At 49.1% G+C, this 21792-nt stretch overlaps 1 protein-coding gene across 3 annotated transcripts in view; it reads right to left on the reverse strand.

The window, feature by feature from the left end:
* SEC14L1 (SEC14 like lipid binding 1) overlaps window positions 1-21186 on the reverse strand; it is a 45949-nt gene extending 24763 nt beyond the window's left edge. For 2 of the 3 annotated variants that reach the window (XM_079134180.1, XM_079134179.1), the window contains exons 1-3: window positions 20988-21186; window positions 19967-20071; window positions 19093-19185 (exon numbers count right to left, since the gene is read on the reverse strand). In XM_079134180.1, coding sequence (XP_078990306.1) covers window positions 19093-19155 — 63 coding nt within the window. In that variant the 5' untranslated portion in view covers window positions 19156-19185; window positions 19967-20071; window positions 20988-21186. The remainder of the gene's footprint in view (window positions 1-19092; window positions 19186-19966; window positions 20072-20987) is intronic. The other variant, XM_079134181.1, reaches the window with a different exon arrangement.
* Window positions 21187-21792: the final 606 nt, after the last annotated feature.

Below are 21792 nucleotides of genomic sequence, written 5' to 3' on the forward strand. Positions count from 1 at the left end.
CCCTTTCAAAGGATTTCTGAGCCTGCAATTTGGAAGCTTGGCAACAGTACTCTCAGCTTTTAACCAACCTCTGAATGCAATTTTGACATATTAAAAGCTAGAACTGTGCTAAAGAAAACCATATTTTAGTGAAGGCACTTCAACTTGAGAATTAATGAGCTGAATGGTGCTCTCTGCCAAGAAATTCCATTTAAAGAAACTACCTTCAAACCGAACTATCCTCATACCCGACTTTTAGCCAACAACCAAGCCAGCTGTGTGCTCTATACAACAAGTGGGCTATCCGATGGGACCACATGTGCCCCGCAAACTCACTTACACAGACCTGGCTTTACCCTGGAGAGAACCAGCAGGGGAAGAAAGTGCCTTCCATCTCTCTTAGAAGCTACCAGGGCGCAAAAAGTCCGATGTCCGACATACTAAGAGAGTGTGGCCAAGCCCCTGGCAGTTCTAGTTCTGCCATTCACTATCAAAATCAGCTACCGGCAGCACCCGGCCGCACAGGCCAAGGCGGGTCCTAAGGCTCCGGAGACAGGCCCCCGCTTCATCGGGGCTGTAACTGCACACGACAGAAAAGAAGACTGAGAGGAGGTGACCAAAGCTGGTAACGAAGGGGCTTAGGCCATGAATCACCTCGGGCTGGGCTGGAGACAGCAGGCACTCCTGAGGACGGGCAGCTGGGGAGAAATGACCAGCCAACGAAGGGAGCCAGGTCCAGCCGACCCACTGCAGGACGTCGCTTCCCTCGGACGCAGGCTGAGCAGAGAGGAGCAGGAACCGGCTTCAAGCACCACGCTCTGTTGCAACCACCCAAAAGCACAGGCCCAGCCTGCCGAAGGCTCCACAGCAAGGGACTGCTCTCCAGGAAGACTCACCTGGTCACTACGCAGCCCTCTGCGGGCTTCTGCGGCCCCCTCCTGTTTCCTCAGCAGGTCGCTGGGAGAAACGTCTGTTCGCTCGGCTGGTAAACTGAGGTGTCGCATTGCAATGCTATTAGTGAAGCACGTGTTCAGGAAGCACTAACAGGAACTAAGCTTCACAACAACTCGATCCCTTTTAAAGGGAGCCGCGATCCAGTTCGTGAGGGCACCGTCCACTCAGGCACCAAACAGCCCAACCGCAGAAGCCGCCCCGGGCACTCTGGCACCAAGGGCACCAGGGCTCCGCAGCGGGGCTGCATCTAGACCACAGGCACCTCCCTCCACCACCAGGCTCCAGGGTGACAGAGGCGAGTGCTAACGGCAGTCTGCAGCACCCACTGGCAAGATGGAACCAGGAAACACAAGCGCTGCTGACACTGAAGAGTACGTGCGTCTGTGAGAGACTGCCAGACACGCCTCCAAGGTCACACACGCCTGAGGTTTAAATCACAAACTGCATGTGCCAAGACCTCAAATTCCACGATCCTCACGCCACTCCTTTTCCAGAGGTAATATGACCTGGAAAAGCCCAGAGCTTGACCTAGCTGGTGGCAAAGGCTGAGGAGAGGGCACCGAGGCCTCAGGGGCTGCTAGAGCACCCGTGAGCCAGGGAGGCCTCTGCTGAGCTGCCAGCAGAGCAGGACCCGGATGAGCGCTGCGGAAGGGTTGGGTGAGCTGAAGGACGGAGCCTGCGCAGCCCCGGCTCCACGCTCCCCAATGCCCACTCTCGGTCCACCACGGGGGGCAAAATTGCTAGGTTTACTTTTCCAGAATCTGTTTTTTTGTTAGGCGGGGTCTTGGTAAGTTGCCCAGAATGGCCTCAAACTCACCCTGACTGCAGCCCGCGCCACTGTGCCCAGCTCTGTGCTTATTTTTGACAGTTGTCACCTCAACATGAACCCCAGCATGCGACAGAAAGCAGCAAGGACAGGCTGGATACAGCAGCGGGAGACCTGCCGCCAAATGCGCGTCTCTGCCCAAAGTCCACCGTGCTGAGGGTCCTGCTGCCTGTCCTGCAGGGCTGGGGACGGCACCTGGGGCCTTGAGCCCCGCCCACCCCGGCTCCAATTCTAAACACCATCAATTTTTGTCAGAGGATATGAAAAAGAAACTTGTAAATTTCTTCCAAAATCCGCAACCTCCTCTCAGGAAGCAACACGCTGACTCTAGGTACCTGTCCCACTGGGGTGTGGGACGAGCTGAATGCACCCTCATCACCCTTCCTAACGGAGCTTCATGTGTGTGCTTCCCAGCAGGCGACAACAACAGTCCAAAGGGACTGGGAGAACACCCACACAATGAAAAGACTTCACACGCAGAAAGTTCCGATTCCAAGAGAAGTCACTGATCCTATTTGTCTGTTATATTTTAAAATCGTGTCAAGACAAAACAACAAAACAACAAACCCCCAAAACCCAAACCACCTTCCACACCAGTAGGACAGTTTTCCTGGCCTCCTGAAATGTTCAGGTCCGGCTTTACTGGCACCCAAACTGGGCTCCTCCCAGCTGGGACAACAGTCAGATGGAAGCCCTCATCCAAAAATGACTGACAATGGTCTCCTCCTGAAGGACCACACTGACAGCTCTGGGCATTTTGGGATTTTTCTGCCAGACATTTTCTAACCCTGGGGGTCCGAGAAACAAGCACTAGTCCACGCCTCCTCCCGCTGCGAGCAACCAGCAGCACAGGGAGAGAGGAGTAGGCGCACAGGAGCAGCAGGCGAGCACCCGAGAACTGGGACACCACCCACAGGCACAATCTGACAGCTCCCTGCTCCCCAACACTCCAAAGGACAGGGGCCCGGGTGCTTTCACACTGCACGTGACTGTCATGTGCCGTGTTCTTTCTGGTTCTTGGGATAGAGTTGAGAACCAGTATGTCGAGTGTTCAGAAAAGAGTATTGTTTTAATCAGTTTTTGCACTGCTGTGCCCAAAATACCTGACAAGAACACTTTGGAGGAGGGAAGGTTTATTTGGGGCTCGGGTTTCAGAGGCCTCAGTCCACAGCCAGCCGACTCCCTGCTCTGGACCCAGTGAGGCAGCACATCAGAGGGGAGGACCCAGCAGAGGAAGGCTGCTCAGCTCACGGCAGGTCAGGAAGCAGAGAGGGAAGGGGCCCGGGGCAGATGCACCCTTGCAGGGCACGACCTAGCGACCCCTCCCCTGCCACGCCCCAGCTGCCCAGGTACCACCCAGCCTGTCATTCGGACCTGGGTGGACTGATCAGACTACAGCTCTCACAGCCCAGTCACTTCCCCTCCGAGGACTCCTGCATGAACAGCGCCTTGGGGGACGCCTCAGCTCCAACCCTAACAAGTATCATAGTTTCTGAGAGGTTGACTCCCTTACCATAAGCACAACAGGAGCATGAAAACTGAATTATGCCCAAAGGAAAAACAATCACATCAATCTAAAAGATTAGCAAGTCTCCACGTGCCTAAAGCAAGTCTACCACTCTGATCTAGCCTCAGGTATAAGGCATAAAAGGAGGATGGTTCCGGGTGATTCATAATGAAAAACACACAGTAGGGCTGAGATTGTAGCTCCGTGGTGGAGCACTTGCCTAGCATGCATGAGGTGCTGGGTTGGATTCTCAGCACCACATAAAAAACTAAATACAGTTATAAAACACACACACACACACACACACACACACACACACACAAATTCTCTCTCTCCTTGCTGAACCTAACATTTATCAACCAGGCAGCTCAAACCTTGGATTAACAAGATCCTCCAGAATATCTGATCTTTTTAAAATTCTTGAATATTTTATTTTTTAAGAGTTTTTTTTTTTTTTTAATTTTGAAGGACTTATAAAGAATTCTTCAAGAGTCCCAGGATAAAGTTATTATTTTTAAAAATCCGTTAACGAAAAAAAAAAAAAAAAGGGCTGCGAGTGCAGCTCCGTGGTGGAGCGCTGCCTGGCGTGTATGAGGTCCTGGTTCAATCCTCAGCCCTGCGTGTAAAACTACATGAAATAAAGTCAATATAAAGAAATTCACTTAAAAAAAAGTTTCCAGGCAAGACCTTTAGGAAACTTTTGTTAACATCAACAGACTGACAATTATCGAGCTTTCAAATAAGATTCAAAGCATAATCTAGTACGCTTGACTAAGTGCATCTTCTGCATTTTAAGTTAGAAAAATAGCGCCCGTACTTGGCCAGTGTCTTCTTTCTGAACGATCTCAGGACAGACATCCTGGACCACAGCCTGGGCTCTGCGCCTTGACCTTCCTCTCATCCTGAGACACTGGCTGGAGGCCTTCCTAACTGCCTACCAGGCGGCACCCCTGTCTCCAAGCAGCATCAGGCGTGCCCTTCTCAGCGGGCCCACGTGCCTCCAACCAGAATAAATACATTTATCAAGACACCTGGTCCAAACAATCTGTCAAGCCTCTGGGTCTTAACAACTGAGCAAACTTTAAAAAAAAATCATACACTTAAGTCGGAGGGAAAAAATGGTTCCCTTCAATTCCTGAACTCAATTCATCCTACTATTTATAAGGATATGCGAGATGGACAAATGACAGGAGCACCTGTCCCCTGCTGCTGCTCAGGGGCGTGTGCGACACACAGGAAGTGCGAGCCCAGACACAGACTAGGACTCCGGTTAGAAACGACGTGACCAACACTGGTCATCAACTGTGACACACGCACGGCGAATGTTGACACCTGGAGCCTGTCGGGAGTACGGAAACCACGCTCTCTGATCCATTTCCTAAGAGCCCGGGAGAGGCAGACCTGGCTTCATACCCAGGCCCACCACAGTCGTCCTGCAAAGGTTCCTTTCACTGCGCTTCAGTTCCTTGGCCTTCCTTGGCCCACAGGGTTGGTACGTGTTCAACAGGCGCTGACACAGAACAAAGACAAAGACAAGACTCCACAATGTGGCCACTGTCCCATACTGCACAGCTCCTCAACAGGCAAGAAAAAACTGAGCAAGAAATAAAGACCACGTAAAGCTGGTCCGACAGTCCAGGAACCAGCTGAGCCGCACACGTAATGAGCCAGAGCCTTTCCAATGCAAACAGATTAAAACACTAAATCAGCTTTTCCTCTGGCACGGTATCTTTTTACTATGCTGTGACTATGCTTTGAAAATGTACCAAATAAAATACATGTATTCACCAAACTAAAATAATTATCTCCCCCATGACCCTAAAAGTATAAGATGTAAATCTCATGGGGCTTTGTTGGAAATCAGTTACGTTTATAATTAGCCACATATAAAAAGCAAATCTCGGTATAAATAATGGTATACTGCTCTCCTGTTAAAGAAGAGAGAAGGCCGTAAAGACAGAAAAATTATCTTATTCCAATTTAGGCACCTAAGACTAAAATATTCCCGTTATAACTGTACACAGAAATACATGGAGTGAGTCAGTCACCTCATTAACTAAATATACTACATTCAGTTGCTGCAGGCAGAAAACATGGCCCTGAAGACATGACTCCAGCTGAGAAGAAAACCTCCAGAGAGCAAGAAGGGGGAGTACCGAAAACCAGCTGCTCTCAGCAAAGGTGACAGTCCAGGTGACCTGAATCAGGCTTCCTGGGATGGCCTTGTAGCAGGATGGCATCAACAGCTTCCACAGAGGGAGGAACACAATCTAGAGGAGAAGGAACTCAGGTCAGGAACCAAGAGCCAGGCACCAATAAATGTCCACAGGAGCCTGCTGTTCCCACAGCACTGGAGGATCACCCACTATTCTGGGGACAAAAGCTTTCTGGGGCAATCTTGCACAGTCTGGACCACAGATACCACACCAGCACCACGGCCTCCTGCTACTTATGCCCTGAGAGACTTTTCATCCACTCCCCCGCCCACACCAACCCAACTATCAGGCCCACCACCCAGCAGACCTCCCGGAGCATTGTGCAACCTACAGGCAAGAGCCACCTGCTCAAGAGAAGAGAGATCTTTGACTGCCCAGCAGAGAGCCAGATCAGGCCAGGCAGACCCAAGGAAGCAAGGTCAGGAAGAGGAAAGGGAAGGTCTTTCAAAGCAAAGACTGAGACTCGGCTCTTTGGGCAATTAGGAAAGCCAGGTGTCTGAGTTGCATGAGGCTGCTCCCAATCTGCCCATGCCAGTTCAGGAAAGGCACCATGGCAAGCAGCTTAAGCCTCAGTTTCCTCATTTGTAAAGTGAGATAAAAGAGCCTGCCCACAAAGCAAGCATGAGCTAGAAAATGAGCTATTGGCACATGAGCACCCCTGTGTTGTTCTTGGACTTTTGTAAGCTCTGTAAAGGGTGGATCAGTGTGGGGTGAGGCAGGTCTCAGGCTCTCTCTGGGCCAGGCAATGTGGTCTTCTCATGCAGCCCTTGGAGATGGCTCTGATGCCCACCGTGTGCTTCTCTCCAGGGACAGCACAATGGCACACACGTGTCAATCCTACAGAAAATAACAAGACCCAGAAGGTAGCTTGTGGGTGTGTTTTAGAGCTGGTTCCCATCCAGACACCACGTCACCCTCCTTTGTCTCCTTGGTACCTGACGAATGTTCTCAAACTACTCTGCTTCACAAGTTTCAAGTTTTAATGTTAAAAACATGATACAGTTGTATTTAGGGATCTTAACATCACTTACAAAAAGCATTCTAAAATGTCCTTCATGGAAAAGAAGCATGACTGTAAGAATCCACCAACACACAGACTTTTGAAATCACCTTTCCCACTGTATGGTGACAATGTCAAACACATACATGTGGTGATTTCCACAGATCTAAGTCGCACCCAGCAGAGCTGAAAACAGTCCTCTGCCTCACCAGCCAGTGTCGTGACCCCATCAAAACTAGTGCGAAGGACTGACACTCAGATTCATGCACAGGAGGATGCCTGCGCATGTTAAGACGTCTGAGCTAACGTACTGCTCATGTCAAGCACAGGTAGGTCAACTCAAGAATGTCCACCCCAGCCCAGCCTCTATGGTTTCAATGGCTGGGTTTCAAATAGAGCCCAAGTGAAGGAAGGGCTGACTTGGATTCAGGAAACTAAAGCAAACCCCTGCGACTCAGAGAGATCACTTACGGGAGCAACACACAAACTCCTTTTAAAAGAGAAGCGTTTCCTTGGACCTCTGAAAATAATCAGCGCTGACTGGTTGTTCTTACTGTCGCCTGTGGCCCCAGCCCGGGAGGCTCAGGCAGGAAGGTGGCTTGAGCCCAAGAGTGTAGGGCCAGTCAGGCAACAGAGGCAGATCCTGTCTCAGAAGAATACAAAGGAACGGAAGAGACCCCTGGTGTGACAACGAAACCCAAACTAACAACACACATTTAATGGGGAAGACAACCGAACTTCCCCCGACAGCAGTGTGGGGCTGAGCAGCAACACTCAAACCAGCAGGCCCAGTCCTGAGGGGCTGCCCGCCGGCCCCAGTCTCTCCATTTAAACCCTGTTCATACAGCCGTGGCTTTGGCTATACTGAACTCAAACACACCATACGCATTTTAATTCCTTTTCTATCTTTTTGTACTTGCTTTCAATCATAATAATAGCATTCTCTGGTGTCCACAAAATATAAAAGCAAACCACTACTGTCTGCTCGCGCTCAGTGGGAAACACGATGTACTTCCAAAAGATCGCAACATGTTAATGCAGTGTTTTCACTATCAAAGGCACACTAACCAATCCCTGTTAGAGAATGAAAGGACGCTAGTTAGAAAAAGAGTTGTACACATCTATAAAGAGATCTTTAAATTTAAGATACCTTGTCTCTGTCAATAAAGCTCAAATGTCAAATGCGTCACAGGCCACAATGACTTAAGCCCAAGGCAAACAAGACTGTCCACAGCGCTATGAAAGGTTTTACTTCTCTTTTTTTGATGTTTAATTCATATTTAAGGCAATTACATGATGCTAAACAGATCCAGTGAAATTTAAAATATGCCATGACTTTCAAAAACCATTCCTAATCCATAAAATTTTGAATCTAATAAAGAACAAACTGAGCATAAATATATCTCCAACAACAAAACAGCAGTTTTTTTTGCACATTTCTTCAAATCAAGATGGACTTGGCAGAGTTCTGTTTTACTTTTCAGAGTGTAAAAGATAAATTTGTGGACTTGAAAAAAGCATTTGGTGTTCCAGGGAACTACAGCTGTCAGCTTTTAAAGATGCCATGTGTTTGCCCACATAAAAGAATGCAATGAGCTATGGAAATATTATCTGGTTCACGAACCAGAATAAACGCTCATGGAGTCAGCAGGCTCATGGTAGGAGTTAGTGTAATACATCAGGAAAATATCGATCCTGTAGTATTTATTGCATGGCTATTTTACCAGTTGCACATCAGGGATCCTGAAACATTAATTTAGATCATACTCAGGAGAACAAAGAAGAGGCTGGGTGTGGCTCAGGGGTAAAGCCCTGGCCTAGTATGGGCTTGGGTTCCTTCCCTAAGGAAGGAAGGAGGGAGGGAGAGAGGAAAGAAAAGAAAAGGAAGAGTGGAGAAGGAAATCAGGAGGACTTAGGACAGGAAATCAGTTTCTCTTTCACTGCCATCCTGTGCTGAGGCAGCCCGCCTTTGGTGTGTGGAGGACTACTCAGTCATCCTACTCTTAGAGGCTATTCTTTCTCTGTTGATACACAGCGGTGGCAATCACAAGATGTAAACTAAGGCTGTATTTTGAGATGGACTCTGGCTACGATGGCCAAGCTGTTCTCAAACTCCTGGGGGCAAGTTATCCTTCCACCTCAGTCTCCTAAGGAGCTGGGAACACCACCACACCTGGCTCAAAACAGTTTCAATTGCTGAAGGAACTTGCCTTTTGAATGTGGAAACTACCAGATTAAAAAAAGAGAGAGAAAAAAAGTGCAGAACAGGGTTGGAGGTGTAGCTCAGTGGTGAGCGCACACCTGGCATGCATGAGACCCTGGTTTCAATTCCTAGCGCCCCTCACCTCCAAAATATAGAAAAGAAAGTACAGTAGAGAAAACAGCCAAAAGGTGGAAGCAACCTAAGTATGTACAATGACGGAATGGATTAATGAAATGTGATTTAAACAGGCATGGAATGCTGCTCAGCCTTGAAAAGGAAGGCGTTCTGACACAGCAGGGATGAACCTCAAGGGCACTACTCCAGGTGAAATTAAAAACTCCACAAAAGGTCAAATACTGTCTGACTTCACTTGCATGAGGTCCCCAGAGTAGTGGAATTCATACAGGAGAGTAGACTGGGGCTTCCCAGAAGCCTGCAGGGGTGGGGAGCATTCGCGTTCAACGTGATGAGTACAGAGCTTCGACCTAGGAAGAGGAAAGGCTCCGGAGACACACAGGGCCGGTGTCTGCGCACCACCGTCATGGCGTTCCATTGCAAGACGTAGGCCTGAAACGAGTGAGAAGGGCGGGGCAGCTGGAGTCCAGTGGCAGAATGCTTGTCCAGCAGGCCTCAGGCCCTCGGTCTGGTCCCAGCACCACACACACAAAGTTAAAAATAAATGTTATGTGCATCTTATCACAACAACAAAAACTTTTTTATACTTTTTTTTTCCAGTGCTGGGGATAAAAGCCAGGGTCCCACACACACCAGGCAAATGCTGAGATGCCCCCTAGCCCCACAGTGTTTAATGCACAGTACAAATCTACTCTACAGTAAGTTAGCAAATAAAGTCACACAAATGATTAAGACGAGTTCAAGGACACAAGTCTGTCAATACAACTTGGGTATCACTAAATAAACTCAGGAAGAGGCCTGGAGAGACCCGTGGAACAAGCCAACGGGTCTCCTAGGATATGTGAAATCCTCTGCATGAAAACAATGCACTAAGGGTCTGCAACACAGCCTCTTAAAGAACCTACTCCTTTCAGAAGTTTTTTGATTAAAAGTTATAACGAAAACCAACCTCCTTTCTTCCTATTATCCTATTTACTGCAAAATCAAATTAAGGACCTAAACCTGAGCAGACATCAGAACGTGAGAACGGCCGGTGGGGGCTGGGCTGGGCTGGGCTGAGGCTTGGCAGTAGAGCACTGACCTAGCATGAGTGGCCCTGGGTTCCATCCTCAGCACCGCATACAAATAAATCAATGAATGAATAAATAGATGTACTGCGTCCATCTAAGACGAACATTACTGTCCAAAAAAGAACTCCCATGGGGCTTGTGAAAGCTCAGACTGCAGGGCCCACTCCAGAAACTCTCATCTGGTAAAGAATCAGAATCTAGAATGGATAGAACTTGCATTCTAAGCCAACTCTGTTAAGAAAATGTAAATGGGGATGAAGACAGAGCTCTACAGTAGAGGCTGCCTAGCTTGAGGCCCTGGGTTGCATCCCCAGCAAGGGAGGGAAGGAGGAGGGAAACTGGTGGGGGCACAAACAAGCAGAGGTTTAAAAGAGGATAACAGGTGTTTGGGGAAGCACTTTCTAAATATTTGAAGCATAAATTCTGCAACACACCAACAACTGCTTAAACCAAATTACTTCTTAATATATATACCTGTTAGCTTTTAGTTCTGGCCTTGGTTTTTAACAAATACATAGGCATTAGTTAAACTAGGAAAAGGAAAAGAAACATATGCATTTTATCATTATGACTACTAAGAAAAAAGTTACTTAACCAACCTCTCGGGTTTAAACTTGGAAAAAATCATGAAAAGAAAATTAAATTACCATTCTATTAGCGTAAAGATGAATTTTAGGTTCTGCAGGAGAATCAGAGAAATGGTGCTTTTTACATGCTCTGTGTTTACCACTGTGAGAGAAAGTCACCTGACCAAACACAAGCGGTATACACTCAGAGACAAGTGTTCAGTGACTGTAGAAATTTTAAGTTTCAGTTCACAGAATACAAACGATTTTATTCACAAAATACTGTTCGAATCAGAATCTTTTGAAATAAGATCTAAGTAGTATATACATCCAACCAAAAAAATAGGTTCCAACATGACCTTTTCTCAAAACTATCCTAACCAAAAGTAGAAGCAATACAGGAAGCACAAGACTCACTTATTCTTTAGATAAATCTATCTGAGAGTTTAGTATATACTCAAAATAAAAAGCAAGATGGTTTGGTCTATGTGTGTGGGGGTGGTGTCTGTGTTCTTGTGCAGGCAGTAAAAGCAGGTGAATTCTGCTTCAGGTGTACTAAATCTGCCCTGGAATAGTCCAACAGATACCGAGCCAGCTAGGATCTGGGAGCATCTGAGAGGCACCCAGGCTAGAGACAAAGCTTTGAGATTTTTGGTTTATCAAGTGATAGCTGAAGCCACAGGTTTAGTTAGATAAGGCTGCCCAGAAGAAATCAGGTGAGAGAGCGGGACAACTACTTATAAAACAGCATCAACTACTAATTAAAGTGTCCATTATGGCCAGGAAGCACAAAATATACTAGTAGGTGTCACAAATAACACACTAAATGTAAAGGAAGAATCCACCTGTACCCAAGAAGGCAAGCAAGTGGGGCGGAGAAAGAAAAGCCAGAAAGAGCCAAACAGAAGGCCAGGAACCCAAGAGGAAGTGAGCTAAGCACACAGTCATCTCATCAAATATGCAAGGCATTTACAAACGAACTCAGCAATAACTCAAACCCTCCAGCACAGAAGCAGGGCAGTACAGAGCTATGAAATGCACAGACTGATTCCCTTTCCTTCTTTCTGAGACATGATCTCACTATGCTGCTCAGGCTTGGCCTTGAACTCCTGGGTTCAAGGAATCCTCCTGCCTCAGTCTGCCAAGTAGGCAAACAGGCATGTGCCACCACACCTGGCTTAAGAGTGTTCTTAATTTAAAAACAAAAAGCTAGTACTCCTAACATCAAATTGCATATTTCAAGAGAATTACCACGCTTTCTATTAGGACTTTTAAAACATTTCCACAGAAATACCAGAAACTGTTAATAGAGTTTGAAAATCAAGAAAGTTGGGTGAATGATGACAGTCAGCACGAGGGGGCCCTGGGAGCCCTGCTCCAGCCACTCAGACGCAGCCACACTCCTCCCTGCAGGACACCGAAGCCTCCTCATTCCTCTGGAGAAATACTGCCCAACTCAGAGGGTTAAAGAGAAACGACAAGTAGCATGGCCCTTGTTTAATTTGGGAAAAGACATTTTGCACCTTATTTACAACCCAAATTACCGAGAGTCATCATGGGAACCAAGGGCTGTGAGTGGCCGGTCTTAACCGCTGGTGCCGGTCCCTGAGCTCGAGCACGCTGACAGTGGCAGGGCCGGCTGCACCGAGGCCGGCCTCTGCCTGTAGCACCGCCAACGGTTAAATCAGCCAAAGGCTGAGGTGAAGGCACAGGACAAATGACCCAGTTTCTCCACCAAACAGTGGCACGAAAAGGAACAGGAGGGAGGGAAAATGGTGGCGAGCACAGAGACTTAAGACACACCCTGGCCAAATGTGAGCGGCTTTACTCAGACCAGGATTCAAAAATTTGTAAAGACATTTTTAGACAATCAAGAAAATCTGGATAAGGACACAGTATTAGATGACATCAGGGAATTATTCGTATTTCCCTCAGGTATAATGATGACGTAGTGGTCATGTTTAAAAAAGGAAAGTCTTCGATCTTACAGATGCATGCTGAAACGCTTCTCACTGAATCAAGATATCTGAAATCTGCTTGAAATACACCAGAAAATAAGGTGAGGAGAACAGATGGAAAATCATGGCAGGTTAAGGATAATATCATAAATGAGTGGCAGCACATGGCATTTGTTGGATGATTTCCCTTGTGCAGGCTTGAAAGTTTCCATCATACAAGTCTCTAAGTTTCTGTGGAATTTTTGTTTTGTGCCTACCTTTGTTTTTTTTGGTTTGTTTTGTTTTAACTGATCCTGCCATATTTCTTCTTGAAATAGTTCCTCCTGCACCACAACTACTTTCATTCACCAGGGCACCCTGAAAATAATCTGGAGTGCAGCTGAGCTAGGAGAACAGTGTCCCGAGAGCCACTACACAGCCTGGAGCGAGCAGACACCCACCGCCCACTTCTAACACCAAATAAATCTGACTAATGACACCCCAGCTTTTGTCAAATACAACAGGACTCATATTCAAAACCTTCACAGGTGAGACATGCACAATCCCCCACTGAAAACTAACTGGGATCCTGTGCTCACCTCAGAGAAACTGAGTTCTCCACCCAGACTCGAGCCAAGCTGGGTTTTATTAAATCAGCCTCTCCAAAGAGTAGCGTGTTTATTCATGTGAGCCAAAATGAACTCTAGCTGGGTGTCGTGGTGCAAGCCTGAAACCCCAGCTACTGGGGGGGCTGAGGGAGGAGGATCACAAGTTCAAGGCCAGCCTGGGCAACTTAACAAGATCCAGTTTAAAAATAAAATAAAAAGGACTGGGGATATAATTCAAGGGGAGCACATCCCTGGGTTCAATCCCCTGTACCAAATCCTGGGGCCCCATCCTGTCATCCCAACTACTTAAGAAGGGTCAAAAGTTCCAGGTAGGCGTGAGCAATGCAGTGAGGCCACGCTGGTGGAATAAAAGCACTCTACGTACACCAGGCTGCTGGAAGACCGAACCACACCTCAAGGCAGGAATGAAAAAGGTGTACCTAAACGCCATACTGTACTTAACCTCCAGGAACTTGGAAACCAGAATCAGAAATATACAAAGGTCCAGGGGTGAAATCTAGGACAAGGGTAGCCGGGCTCTGAGAAGACGAAAGGTGGAGTGAATATTTCATAATGACAAAACCATGCTGAAAACGTGACATACAGGGACTGGAGTCAGAAAAGGGGAAAGTCGGGAAAAAGGAACAGGCAGCTCGAAATAGCTGCAGGCCAGAAGGGCTGGAGCATGGACGGAGCATGGATGGGGCTTTCCAGGACAGCAGCCGCCACACAGCGGAAGGGTGAAGCAGGACAGCCGGCCAGGCCAAGGGCCTGCACCACCTCGCAGCAGAGAGGGAGGCCTGGCAGCTCTCAGCAACCCACTCCCCCCAGCAGATGGGTGGAAGCGGGTGCTCCTCAGGTCACAGTAAGGTGAATAAGGCCACGGAGGCCGGCCCCTGTCTCCTGTCTGCAGGGCTGTTTTATAGATGAAATCAAGCTAAAATGCCCATTTGATCTAAAAAAGACACACATCCAAACAGAGTTATTTACCTACCTCTAAGTAAGTAAATTCCCTGGGGTTTGGAGGTGGAAGAGGGAAGAGTACCAGGAAGGGGACAGGGAGGACTGAGCCATTACCAGGCCCTGCTTCACCTACAGCTCCTCACAGCATGGCTAGTCCCCGGCCCAGTTACCAGGGCACAGAACTAGCTGGTGCTGTGCCTAGAACTGCACTCAGGCTCCAGCAAACCCCTGTCTTCTCCTTCCATCCTCGAGCCTTACTGGGAAGGGAAGTGACACCCTTGAAAGAGCCTATGGAGTCAGAGACACACACAAAATGAAAGAGGATAGGAAAGCAAATGCAAATTTTGGTTAGTGGACTATTTAATCAACAATTGCACACAAGCAAATAGGTGTTTGGTTAATCAACCTGGAAAAGTAAACCACTTAAATTGTTATTATACTGTTTGCCTTCAAAATCTTGCATAATTTATGGAGACATTAAAAAAATTAGCCAACTTCACCACAAAAGGTCCTTGATCTTTGGAGAGGCACTGTGTAATGGAAGGATCATAACAAGTTATTTCTCTTCCATGGAGAGACACAAATCCCTTGCTTGAAAACAGGACTGAAATTACATTTTAGATGTTTCTACCAAAGCCACTTACACATCCCTCACATTCACTAGAACAAAGAGAAACCCACTGAACACACACATCACTCTAAGGACCAAGGGAGATAACTAAAGGCTTCTGCCCTGGAGGAACATGCAAAATAGCTGAAGAGTGACACTCGGGACCTTTGAGAGGAACAGCACATACTGACAGTAACACTAACAATGCAGCAAGGCTGGGGGTGGAGCCCAGGGGTAGAATGCTTGCCCTGCAGGGAGAGGCCCTGGGTTCCACCCCCAGCAAGGGGGGATGTCACAGGAGGAGGAGAAGAAACATGAGGCACCCTTGAGAAGCATCAGGGACTGGGCAAGACAAGATGAAGGAGATCTAAAGAGACCACAAGCATCTGAGGCAAAGAAATGGGGCGGGGGCAGGAAAGCCGCTGCTGTCGGGCAGACCAGGCCGTGAAGAATAAAAGTCAAGGTTCAAATTGGGAAGTGTGCACAATCTGTGAAATAAGGGCAGAACAGGTGGGCTGGACACAGGCAGGAAGGGCCTTGATGACAAAGCCAAGGGGTTTAGAAGCAGGTGACAGGCAGCGGATCCCGCAGCGGAGGACTGCCGGGACAGAAGTGTGAGCAGCAGCACAGGAGGACTGGAAGGGCTAAAGATGGGAGGAAAACCAACAAGTAATGTCTGTCCCCCGCCCAGAGGCCAGCCCAGGCTGCACTCAGAGGCTGGTGGCTGGGAGAAAAAGGGACAGCCCTGTGAGAGCTGAAGGCACGACTGACAGTGTGCCTGTGAAAGGGCTTTGGGAGAACAGCAGCACTGCCAAAAGAAGAGGCAACCGAGATGGCTGAGGGAGCGAGGAAAAGGGAGGAGCGGAGGAGCCAGGTGGCTGGGTCTGCCCAACGGGAACCGGAAAGGGGACCTGGCGAAGACAGAAACCAGTGGAGCCTCTTCTATCCCATGCCCCAACATCCTTGGTGGAAAACAGATCCTGGAGGCCAAGCCCTGGCCTCCCCTGGGGGCCCTCAGGCCTGCCCCGCTCCCAACTCAGCCAGGGAGCCACTGGCCTGGGGGAGGCGCTGCATGCGACAATATCTATGTTTTGTATCACAGAATTTTAAAATGAAACACTCCGACCCAAGTGTCTCAGAATGCTGCTTCCCCTTCCAAGCACCTCATCCGTGGGGCATGTCCTGTGCCCACGGAGCCAATCCCACAGGCACAATCAGCTGGGGTGTCTGTGCTGACTCATTTCTCCTTCCATGCCAGGCGAGTAGCCCTGGGAAAGGTGTTTGGTGGCACTGGATTTGAAGCCATCTTCATGGATGAGATCGTTCATAAAATGTTTCAAGGCTGACACTGGGAAAAGCAGAGTGATAAAAAGAACACTACCTCAAGGATCGGTTCTCTGCCACCACTGCAGCTACACCCCGGAGTCTCGGGGTTCCGCCCCCAGAGCCCCAGGGGGCAGGTGCTGTCCAACTGGCCACCGCTTGTGTTCCTTTCTGGGCTAACATCTAACAAAAGTACTTCAAAATGCTTCAGATGCCTACTAGAAACCTCCACTTCATGCTTCAACTCAAATGAGTTAATGGAGGGCTGGGGCGGACGTGGCACAGTGATTGCCTGGCACACAGGTCCAATCCCAGCACCGCAAGCCAAAAAATTAACGAGACCGTTAGCATGATTTTTTAATGCTACTGACCCCAACTGAAATGCAATGGCCATGTCTGAGCCCTGGTTACCGACTGCAGAAGAACTTTCCACCTGCAGCTTTCTATCACTGAATTCTAACCTACAACTAAACTCTTGGTTAGAGCAAGCCAAGAGCACGTATGTTGGGCAGGTCCATTTCTCCCCATCCTTCTCCACAGGGACACACAGAAACTAGGACTCCTAATTTATTAGGACCCTAATAAAATCACCTATTACCGAATGCCACCCCCGCTTGTCCCTCCTCAGACCCTGCCGTGCAGTGATTTCTGAAGCATTCTTTCAGAGGTTCTCACAAATGTTCCAGTGACAGCTACGACTCCGTCCCCGCCTGGATTGCAGCCCTCCTTCCTCACCCCGTGAACACTCTTATCACACGACTGCTTCTCCTCAGTCTTCCTCCATGAGAAAAGAGGGAACTGAGTGAATGCTGAGGACTGTAGGCCGCACAATCGCAGTCAGAAGAGGGGCAGCCTTTTGTTAGGACAAAAATCCTAACGCCTTGGCAGAGTCTGGTTTTGGAAGGAGAAAAGCAGCATACTTCTTGATGCAAGAGGAAATTTAACAACTGCCTAAAACAAAAGCAATTTACAAATGGCTTAATTTTTTAAAGACGGGGACAATTCAAATTTGAATTCTGAATTCTGTAAATTCATGCATGCAATTTGCAAAGCAAACTTCGTAATTCTGAAAATAGTAAAGTAAGGGAAATAAACAAGTTTAAAAATTAGACAAGCAAAATACCTTTATTAAATCTAGTGTTTGAAGACGAGATTGGCAGATGACAGAAAAGTTTTTTAAATCACTCTTCAGGTTCTGGAAAACAACCCACCCTGCCCTAGCCTCCCCACCTTGTAGGGCAGACACACAGCTTCATTCCTGGCTGCCCTTCTGTCCCTACTACCCCCACACCTCTCACCCCTACCCCATGAGCCCAGGGAGCTGACCCAGGGTCAGGCATCCCACCCAAGGCTGACACCAGGCAGGCTGGCCCACAGCTTGCAGTTCAGGTCTGGGGGGAGAAGTGGACCCGATCAAGTTTCTTTCAAGAATGTGAACTAGGAAATGTGACAAGAACTGGTCACTTAGAAGCTAAAAGAACACAACAAGAAATGCCACAAAGCTGAACTGGAGCCAGAGGGGTTTTGGCCAGCTGAGAAAGCACATGAGCTGAAGCCACAGGGGAGGGGAAAGAGTGAGCGACACGGCCAGTTGGTGATGGGACAGAAAAGTTCTGGCATATGGAGCGAGGTGGGGTCCCGTGGGGTGAAGTTCCAGGGACAACTGCTGCCTATGCCCCAGAGCTGCCAAGAGCCCCTCCACCACCAGGCTCCAGCCGGTCCCAGCTGGAATACTCAATGCCTGTGTGACTGCTAAGGCACCACGGGTGGCTGCGAACACAACTCCCTCTCAAGAGGGCGGGAGCGGCCCCGTCCACGCAAAGCCTCGCCAGCAGACAGGTGCGGACAGCAGAGGCTTCCAGACGCGTCCCTGCTCGCCAGTTAGGGCAGCACCACCTGGATACATTGAAGGGAGACATAGGACTGTTTTCAAGAAACACCCCCCCACACACACAAGTCTCACCACTGCCAGGGAAGAGCACAAGGGACCTTTCTGGGGTTCTGTCTTGACAGAGGTGGGCCACTCTTCTTAAAGCTAATCAAACCATGTGGCTAACACGTAGCCAATCCACTATATGTAAGTTACACCTCAATAAAACACTCATGACACTTCCCCTTGATCCCTTAGAAGGATTGGAGTTTTTCTTTTGACTTTGGGGTGAGGGGTGCTAACTGGCAATGGAACTCAGGGCTTTGCGAATAACAGGCATGGGCTATGTCACGAGAGCAAAAACCCCAGTCCATTATTTTGTTTTTCAAGATTGTACTGATCTAGACAAAGCTCACAACATAATGCAGAAGCAGACAGATCAAAAACACCCACATTTCTATTTCTATGAAGAACACAAACAGGCGATAGTCACCTTCAGCGTTAAAATCAGGATAGTGGCACACTTTGAGAAGGTGGGGAGCAGGGACCCAAAGGAACCAAGCGCAGCTTCTAATTGGGCTGCCACGTTCTGTTCCTGACCCTTGGGTCAGGAACCGATGTGTTCAGCGTGACATTTCCTCAGGGTGCGTGATACTGAGAGCCTTTTCCTGTAGGTATTGTTTTATGTTCCTGAATATATATCATACCCTAATAATAACAATAGAAGGCAAGGAACATCATATAGTAACCTACAAGTGACTAGAACCATTTTTCTGTCCAGCAAAATGTTTATTTTTAGCCAAATTTTTAGGCAAGTAACAAAAAAGAAGAAAATGAGATCGAGTTATCTCATGTGTGAGAGTCGACTCAGATTTGTATTAGGTGAGAAACTCGCACAGCAGTTGCCTAACAATATCCGTGGAACTCCACCCTCCAGTGCTCCTCCTGAGACTACCAGCAGTCACCCACGACCACAGCAGCCTCCACATACGGAACCCACGTGTCACATCCCTGTGGCACTTTAACCAAAAAGAAAAAAACAGAACAAAATTCATAGGAAGTATTTAGTCAGAATCCCACTTCTGCGTTTTTAAAGGGAGAATTAATGTGAATCCACGCACGATCCTGAGGTGTGTTTTTAAAAACCAAAGGTGCAGATTTTCAGAGGTTTATTTTAAAAACATCTTACAGACGATACAGTTCATGAGCATACAAACAGACTAAGTGAAGCAATGGAAACAATGAACGTTAAGTTTACAGAGCAACAAATTCTAAGACTTAAAAAATAAGAAGCCAAAGAGTAAATGGAAATGTACAGTACTTACAGCCATAATTAATTCAAAGGGGTGTTTATACACCCTCACTGGTGACTGGTATTTTTGCACCATGATTGTAGTACAATAGCAATCCTCTCACACCTGCAAAACATACCCATATGTGATAAACCACCACTATACAGAAAAAAATCAGTCTGCATCAACACATCATCCCACATTCTAAGGCTAAAAAGGAACCACAATAAGTCAAGATTCTATGCACGCATAGATCAAATGATACTGAAATACACAAGGGCAGGGGGAGGTAGTTAAGACAACAAAAAAGGCAAAGAATGCCCAAGTGGAACAAGGGGAACCACGCTGGTCTGAGGGTGGAGGCCTCCATTGCTCTCATCTGCAAGGCTGGGCCCCTGCGCTGGGTTCCATAAACTCGTCCTTCCTAGCAAGAAAATGCTAGGATTCAATTATTCCAATAATTTTCTCTTGAACAACTTCAACTGAGAGCCAAATAAAAAATGGTTAACATCTTACTCAGCTCTAGGGAAAACACAAAAAAGCAGGGGGAAAAACACTATGTATCTCAAATTATGGAGTACTCCTCAAAAAGCTGGTTCCAAAGAGTGCTTTTATCATGTCCTGTCTTCTGTGTATGCTACAATTTCAGAGGCCTGTCTTCAATAGCTGGGAGGCTAAGCACTCTGGCTCAAGGGGCTCCCTGACCTCTCCAGCCTCAAAGAGCGGTGATGCTCTAAGGCTTCCATCCTGCTCAGGCTTCATGCACACATCAAGGAACCCGTACCACCACAAGGTCACGCTAGTGCCAGCCTACCTGGAGTTTCCTGGACACACCTGGGACTCTACTCACCTAACTTAAAGTGAGGAAGGAAAAAGTGAGGACAAAAAATAAATGCAATAAGCCTACCTGTCCTGCTGAGGATAATCATTAAGAATGTTATCTTATGTTGAATATGGTGAGAGGATATTCAAAAGTGCATAGCTGAATATCCTCAAGGATCCCAAAGTCTAGCTGTAAAAAAAGAAATTATGAGGATTTTATTTCAGAAAGCTGCTCTCTATATTATTGCATTTCTACAATGTTTACATGACTTTAAACAGGTCTGGAACTTCCTCTGGTATGTTTATTTGGCATCTCTCTCAGAAGGAGCAGGTTATGCTGGAAAACGAGCCATCTGATAGTAGGAAAACTGCTGGGGAATAACTCTGGGTGACCTCCAGCAAGTCATTTGCCCTCCCTAATTCCATCTCTGTAAAACGAGGTTTGGGAAGGATGATCTCGAAACACTTCCAGCTCTAAAATCATAATAATCGGAACCAAACTCAGTTCTCCAAACTCGACTCCAAGTCTACATTCATCTTGATCCTGGGGCTGACGCGTCCCGGTGCGCTGGGACCACGTTCTATTTACTTTTGCAAACCCTACAGTGCTGGTGCACAGTGGGAATCTAATAAGCTTTTAAATTTTTAATTGGGAAAATTAATTTTACGGTATCTCCCAGACAAGAGGGCGCTTACCGGGAGAGAACGGGTGGGGAGAGGATGCAAGACAAGCGTGATGCTCGTTTAAGAAACCGTACGTCCACCCACCCCCGGGGATCCCCCCCTCGCAGAGCCCGAAGTGACCACCCCGAAGGACCCGCCAACTCGCCGCTTCCCCGACCCCGCCAGGTGCCGGCTGGGGTGCGCGGCGCGGGCGTCGGGTCCGGCTGCCTCTGTTGCATGACAATTGGCGTGGCCGGGCCAGCGGAGCCGCGCGGGTCCCGGGCCGCAGGACCGCGGCCGCAGCTCGGCTCCCGCAGGAGGAGTCGGGACGGGGCCGGGCGGCGCTCCGGCGCGGGCTCGGGGCCGGCGGGCGGGAAGCGGCCGGAGCGTCCCGGGGCCGCCCGGGGGCGCGCTCGGAGCCCGCCGCGGGGCCGCGCACCTACCTCTTGTCAGAAAGGCCGGGACCGGGGCGCGGGGCGGCGGGAGGAGCTCATGCCGGCGGCTCCGCGGTGCCGTCGCAGTTCCACTGCTCGGCGGCCGCCCCTCGACCGCCGGTTCCGGGGAGGGGGCTGGGCGGGAGCAGCGAGGGGCGCGGCGAGGGCTCGAGCGGTTGTTACGGCGACGGCGAGGGCGGGGCCGGGTGCCGGAAGGGGCGCGCGTGCGCGGACGCGGCCTGGGCGGGGGCGGGGTGGGGGCGGGGGACGGTTGCTAGGGAGGGGGTGGGGTGACAACCGGGGTCGGCCCGGTCTGCGCAGGCGCGCGCTCGGAGTCCGAGAGCGTGGGAGGAGCTCGGGAAGACGTCCGTCCTGACGCACGGCGGGTCTCGCCAGAGGCCCTGTGGCCCCGCCCAGTTTGCATCCCAGGGCGGGGCAGGGAGAGGGGCGGGGCTCCGCCTGTAGCGGCGTGGCGTGGGCCGCGGAGGGGCTTCGAGCAGCGCTGGAAGCTGGGGAGCTCTGGAGCTCCGCGGAGCTGCGCGAGCAGGTCTGCGGACGGCGAGAATAGGCCGGGCCTCCCTCGCTGCTGGAGCCCGGGCTGGCGCCTGCCTCTGGAGCTCTTCCCGGTCTTCCTCATTTTTTTTGTTGACTGCCCAGAGCAGCAGGCACCCGACAGTGCCCTGACCACATTCTCGCCGGTTGTGGACAGGATGCCAACACCAGGACTGGGGAGGGGCTGGGTGGAACCCAGAAGCAGCCCTGTCAACAACCCTACATCTCTAATGTCAGGCCGTGGGATGGAGCTAAGACAAGC

Source organism: Sciurus vulgaris, assembly GCF_902686455.1.
Source record: "Sciurus vulgaris genome assembly, chromosome: 3".
Classification (NCBI taxonomy): domain Eukaryota; kingdom Metazoa; phylum Chordata; class Mammalia; order Rodentia; family Sciuridae; genus Sciurus; species Sciurus vulgaris.